This window comes from Triticum urartu, chromosome 7 (genome assembly GCF_003073215.2).
Source record: "Triticum urartu cultivar G1812 chromosome 7, Tu2.1, whole genome shotgun sequence".
Taxonomy (NCBI): domain Eukaryota; kingdom Viridiplantae; phylum Streptophyta; class Magnoliopsida; order Poales; family Poaceae; genus Triticum; species Triticum urartu.
In genome coordinates, this window is record NC_053028.1 from 5,292,123 (window position 1) to 5,299,181 (window position 7,059).

The 7,059-nt window shown below is 46.4% G+C and overlaps 1 protein-coding gene across 1 annotated transcript; it reads right to left on the minus strand.

Moving 5' to 3' along the window:
- Positions 1-424: 424 nt before the first annotated feature.
- Positions 425-3,293, minus strand: LOC125524736 (sucrose:sucrose 1-fructosyltransferase-like). Its single transcript, XM_048689773.1, has 4 exons — positions 2,756-3,293; positions 2,521-2,529; positions 1,550-2,394; positions 425-1,180 (listed from the first exon to the last, which is right to left on the minus strand). Exons 1-4 carry the CDS (start codon positions 3,159-3,161, stop codon positions 497-499), a joined length of 1,944 nt encoding a protein of 647 aa, XP_048545730.1. The 5' UTR covers positions 3,162-3,293; the 3' UTR covers positions 425-496.
- Positions 3,294-7,059: the final 3,766 nt, after the last annotated feature.

The window sequence follows — 7,059 nt, forward strand, 5'->3', positions numbered from 1 at the left end:
CACTCCATTATGACCAGCCTTATGGGAAACGAAGGAATTTAATACCGTCCAATTAAAGCAAGGACAGCCGTATGCAATGCTGCAAAGCTAGACCATTGTTGTTGCCCTAAGGCGGACCGCATGCTACAAAGCTCGACCACCATTGTTGTAAAGTCGGATGCCACTATTGCAACAAACTTCTTCTTCGGAGTCAATCACAGCTTACACCTAGCGTCACCTGTGTCGTGGGTACAACTGCATATAATTTAGATGCAACAGTAGAAGTTTTGGTGGATATATCAATTTTTCTCCCGTCGCAAAGCACGGACATATGTGCTAGTTTTTTTAAAGACAGTCTTTTATTTCATGATGATGGACATGCATGAAAAATAATCAAATCTGCTGCATAAAGGTTTCAGACGGTAATACTGAGAACAATTTCATGTATGTCTGGTATAATACTGATTAACCAGATCAATCTGAAAGAACCAGAACATATTGGACATCAACATGAATCTCATGCATCACGGTATGCTTGTATTGGTGCTGAGGCCATCTCGTGCACCACGAGCTTCTCGACGGTAACGGCGGACCCGGTGGCGTTGTTGAAAACGCACACCCTACCAGCCGCATGGATGGCCTCCATAGGGTACACGCGCGATGTCACCGTCATCCTCCCACCCATCACAAAGCTCTCCACAATCGAATGATCCACAAGCACCCTTGCGGATAAAGCCTCTCCATGGAGCACGGGCATGGTGCTTCCCACCACGCGCTTCAGCAGTTCCTTGGCTCGCGATGACCCTGACTCATCATGGCAGAACTGGGTCCGGAGGCCCCCATCAAGACCCTTGTAAATGTAGAAGTACACTGCCAGTTGTTCGCTGCCGCTGTTGGTGGCATGGATGAGAAGACCAAAGGGGCCGAGCGCGCCTCGTTCGGTGGCACCACCACTTGTACTACAGTTGTAGCTGACATCGGCCTTGTTGAGGGCGGCGATGGCTGAAGCGTTGAGGCGAAAGGATGCCTCGATATCGAGTTGAGAAACTTGGCGGAGAGGGAGGGTTATGACAGAGCTAGACTCGACGGTGATGCCGCTGAAGTTGGTGGTGTTGTAGCGGAGGGTGTCGATCTCCTCCACCGGCCATTGGAGGATGTTCGTCCGGGTTTTCTCGTCTAGCACTACTTTCCTTGGAATCCCCTGCAGGCTCATCATACACGGTTCATTAGTTTGTTTATTAATAATATAAGTCCCACAACTATGAATGCACATTGACATCGAGAACTAATCATATGATTCTTGTTTAACTAATAAAGGCTTGACATGTACTGTAACAGCAGACATGGAAGAAGGAAAATGTCCTTAATTATTTTGTGTGGTTAGCAAAGCACAAAATAAATTAAGATCTTGGAAGATGTAAATGACATTTGATCGACATGTGTTGATCTATTGAATGAAACATGTATGCACTGACATACTCAATTCTCAAGACGAGATGCATGATACAATAACATAATGATAGATGGTAAACACAATGTAAAACAATAATTTCGATGAACAATAACATACCTGGAGGCTTGCCCATCCCTTGGCTATGTCGGTGTTGGGTGAGTCGGTCTCGCCAACAAACCCCCAGCTCACACGCCGCTGCTTGACCGGATCATAGAAGGATGTAGAGGCATAAAACTTACCCCAATCGACCCTCATGCCGATACCCACATCAGCTTCCGGGTCCAACGGCGTCCACCTGTTGGCCTCTGCATCAAACCTCCCCAACGCGTAGTAGTCATGCCACTCATCGTTCACGCTCGCCTTCATCACATGTATCACCTCCTCTGATGAGTCGCTGCCACCGCTAATGGGGTAGAGGTCGATGCACTCCCACATGCCGGTGCCCTCGACACGGTGGACCGGGTCCGGGATGAGCTCGTACTTGATGAAGTCTTTCGTCTTGTACATGAGGGCAATACCGGCATGACCATGGTCATCCTTGGACCCTATGATGGTGCGCCATGTGTTGTCGGACTTATCAAACCATGCGGCCATGGGGTCGCGGAAGTCCCTGTCGCCAATGCCAGGGGGCGGGAAGATGACGGGGTTGGCAGGGTGCTTGGTCCAGGTACGGAGGAGGGGGTCTGCAGGGTCTGCAGGGAAGGCGAGGCACTGAACCTGGGCAAAGGTGTCACTGTTGCCCGTGTAAAGCAAGATGACCGTGCCATTGGGGAGCATGGTGGCGGATCCCGTCAAGACGCCGTTGATGTCGTACCATTGGTCGGGCACCATGGCGACGGGGAGATGGCGCCAGTGGACCAGGTCCGACGACACGGCGTGGCCCCAGGCGATCTTGTTCCAGACGACGCCTTTGGGATTGTACTGGTAGAAGAAGTGATACAGTCCACGGTAATACATGGGAGCTGCACATTATTGAGTTCCACGTAAGCAACATGCATGCATGCATACATACATACATACATACATACATACATACATACAAACAGACAGCTGGTACAGCAGCAAGTGATGAAGTAGTACGTACTAACCATTGGGATCTGCATGCATGCATGCATGTCGTGGAGTAGGTAGCCACGTCAGTCCGCCAGCAAGCAAAAGACAGTCAGTTTGTGTTTTCCAGGAAGCAAGCAAGCAAACAAACAAAAACAGAGCGAAAGTGTGAAAGATACTAGATCAAACCATGTAATGCAAACATGAAGGCAAAAATAAGATCTGGATCTGAAAAATCAGTCAGTGGAATGATGGAATCGACTGCATATATACCGTTCATGAAGTTCCCATCCGGCTGGAAATGGTAACCGCTGCGCTGCCACTGCAGCATCTCCTTGCTCCACAGGAACCGGTCGGCATCGGCGCCGGCGGCGGCCTTGATGTCCTGCTCCGCTTGGGCCTCCCCGGGAGTCTTCTTCGACAGAACGGCCGCTTTCTCGTCGGTGGCTGCCCGGAGACGGGCTACCGGGTCAGCCACGTCGTCGAGATTGTCGCCCACGTTGAGGAGCGCATGGGTGACGACTAGCACCACCACGGCCACGGCGCCCAGCACGGCGGCGCACTCGCGCCACCTGGTGCCGCCGCCGCCGCCGCCGCCGCCCCGCTGGTGCTGCTGCAGCGCGTGCCCAGACATGACCGGCGGCGTGTCGGGGACAGCGCTAGCGCCGCGTGACTTCATCGCCACGGCCGATGCTTCGGAACTGGAAAGGGACTTTCTTTATCGGCTCGTCCAGCGGTCCCGAGGAGGAGCCATGTATGTATGTAGAGCCCCGCGGCCACGAGTGCCGTATCACGTGTTCCTTCTATCCTCAAGAGGAAACGTTACTACTACTTCCATCCCAAGTGGTTCGTCCATCGCGAGGTTGTCTTGGATCTTGGCAAAGTATGTTAGGCAGGACCGAATTGCAATCTATTATGGTGATTTCGGGTCCTTTCTATAAAATATTAGGAGCGAGTTGCAATTTCTAGTTTTGTTGGGTCCTTTTGTAAGATATATTTTCATACTTATTTGTTGGATTTTGGGTCAGGACCCTACTCGTGCTGAAAACGGTTTGTGTGTGGGGGGGTAGGGGGGGGGAGCGGTTGAGGGGAGAAAATAGAGTTATGAAGATGATGCGTGCACCATAGAAGAAAACAAGATAGTGTACTAGCCTCGCCGCTCAAAACTAATGAGTGGTTCCAATCTCATTGATCACAACATCCAACACACCAACTAAAGAGTACAACAAATCCAGTAGGTGTGAACATGAGACAACCAAGTTATTAACATGTTATGTGCACTACATAGAAGAAAACAAGATAGAGTACCAGCCTCGCCGCTCAAGACTAGTGAGTGGTTCCAACAACATCCAACACTCCCATTGAAGAGTACAACAAAGTCTAAGGATGCAAACAAAGTAGATAGATAGATAGATAGAGAGATAGAGATATAGAGAGAGTGAGAGTAATATGATAGGCTCGCCATCTAGGATGCATGAGTGGTTCCAGCCTCGCGAACCATGGAGTAAAGTTCTTGGAAATGAGACTTCACAATAGACGCCAGCCACGAGAGCCACTGATATATAGTGTAACATAATTTATAGACTAGCCATGTCATGGCATGAACTGGCGACAACGCTTATACACATATAGACAAAAACTAACTTAAAAAATTATTATGTGTGCACTATACAACAAATGGAAACACCAGATGGCACCGCCCTCACTAGCCAGGGCGCAAGGGTGATAGTATTGAAATTTCCACTTCTATTGGGTCTTTCGAGACCCTTCCACTGTTTAGAAAAGTACTGGAGGGGGGATACCGGGTGGGGGGAGGTAGAGACTAGCCTCGCCGCTCAAGACTATAAAGTATTTCTAGCCTCATTGACTGCAACATCCAACCTCTTGTTAATGAGTACAACAGTGCCGACATGTGCAAACAATGTACAAGCGGTGCATGAGAGAGAGAGAGAGAGAGAGAATAATATGATAGGCTCACCCTCCAGGATGCATGAGTGGCTCCAGCCTTTTGGACCATGGAGTAAAGTTTTAGGTAATGAGACTTCACAATAGACGCCAACCCATGAGAGCCAGTGATATAGTGCAACATAATTTATAGACTAGGCATGTCATGATATGGGCTAGCCACAACTCTTATACACACATAGCACAAACTAACTTATGAAACATATTATGTGTGCACTATAGAAAGGAAAACAATAGATAGCACCATCCTTAGGCCAGGACTCATGAATGATACTATTGGAATTTCCAGCTCTATTGGGTCCTTTTGTAAAATATACAATTATGCTTATCTAATGGATTTTGGGTCTTTCAAGACCCTTCCACTAGTACATGACCCCCTCCCCCCCCATTAGCACCGATCAGATGTGCCATCTAGCAGCTTCCAATCCGAACGCTGCAAGTAACCTATTAGCAGCCATCTCAGAGTAGCAGCGTTCCCTCTGGACGTTGCTACTATGTCCCATGTATCAGCGTTCAGTTTGAACGCTGCTAGCAAGCACCACCTCAGCAGCGTTTCCATCTGACATGCTGCCAAATTATTCAACTCTAGTAGCGCTCCCTACGGCGGCCGAATGTTGTTAAGATGATGCACATGTTATCTGATTGATTAGCGGGTACTATTCAACAAAGTTCCTTTTGTTTGAAATTAAATGGTGTTATTGGGCCTTATTTAAAGGGAAAAGGCCTAAAACAGGGACCTCTCCCCTCCAATTTTGTTTTACTTAGTGGCGGATGTGTTTTCTCTAGAATTCTTGCTAAATCTTCTTGTGCTGACATTATCTCTGAGGCACTTTCTAATATCATACTAGATGGTGTCATCAACCTTTAGTTTGTTGAAGACACTATCTTTTTCCTAGATCTTTCTTGTGATAATGCTAGAAACATTAAATTTTTACTCCCTTGTTTTAACTAGCTTTGTGGTATGGATATTTACTATAATTAAAGTCATTTTCCCAGAGTTCGGGTTGCAGAGGAAGTTTCTAAAATGTTATCTCAAATCTTTTTCTTGCTAGAAAAGTTATTTTCCTCTTATGTATTTTGAGTGCCTTTACACTATGCTAAACTTAAAGGAGAATACATCCAAACTATTATTGATAAACTCATTTGAAGAATTTGTGGATGGAGGGGTAAACTGTTCAGTAATGAGGCCAAACTTGTTTTTACTAAGAACAGGCATCAAGTATTTTCATGTATTTGATGCTCATCATTAGGTTCCCTAAATGGGCTATTAATGCCATTACTACCAGATGGCTCACTTTCTTTGGGGAAACATTGATGATAATCATATATACCACTCGAAGAACTTGGCATTGTTGTCTAGGAGAAAAATCGTTTCGGTGATTGGGTGTTCCAATTTGAGAGAAATTAATTTTTCTTTATTATCTTCTTGGGCCAAAAGAATTTTTTTGTAGAAATAGAACTAGAAGATCCTTGTGGATCATAAATATAGCACTTTTAATCCCAACATTGTTTGGTCCAAACAAGGTGTTGGTTCTCAATTTGGAAGGATTTTACATGGGCTTTTGTTGTTGTTAGACCTTTTTATAAGTGAGTTCTTGGTAATGGAAATGCCATTAGTTTTTCGCATGACCTTTGGGTTGGTGATAGTACTTTGAAAACTCAGTTTTGGAAAATTTTCGAGATCTATCAAAAACATAATGTTGGGAAATGTAGTAGAAAACATATTTTGTCCTACGAATCAGACTCCTGAGATCAGTATGAAGATGCAGGTTAGATTGGATCTGGTCTTTACCAACAAGAGTGCAACAAAAGATATGCTAGTGTAGATCGTTCATGTAGATTCCCACAGTTAGGATCTATGACCTCACAACCGTGGGAATTTCCCCCCTTTAAAAAATATGGAAAACGTGATATCTCTGTCGATATCAACGCATAAGGAATTTACAGTTCAGCATAACTTCACCGTCCAAAGCTAATATATGCTGGAGAACAGAAGATAAGGTGGAGTAGCCATTGGAAGGTGGAGCAATTTCCACGGAGAGAGAGAGAGAGGGGCAGCCCTTGCATCACATTGGTTGCAATTTAGGGGCTGCCCCCTCACATATATATAGGAGTGTTGGAGGTAGGGCTGCATTGGAGGACGAGGCACCTCCTCCTAGGGCCGGCGAACCAAGAGGTGGGCGCCCCACCAAAGCTTAGCCTCCCAAGTGGCTTTGCCCCCAAGCAAAAAGGGGTCGCGCACTATTTGGGCCTTTTAGGCCCATGTGGCCGCACCCCCCCCCTCTTGGGATTGCCAAGTTGGCAACCCCACGACACCATATATATTTTTCTCAGATGTTCCAGAACACTTTGAAACCCTCCTTGATCTACCGGTGATTTTTCAGGATCCAAGGACTTTCCCGGTTTTTCGAAACTTCTCTGGTTTTCTCCGAAACATTTTTGGCTCTTCACCAAAATATTAACAAACTAGTGAACCTTAAGCATGTGACCCCGCAAGTTTCGTGAAGTGCAGAAATGACCCAGAACTCCTTCGGTCAATGATCAATAGCGAAACCTTAGACATCCATGTTGACCCCTACATTTACAAATTATTCATCATGTGAACCTTAGTT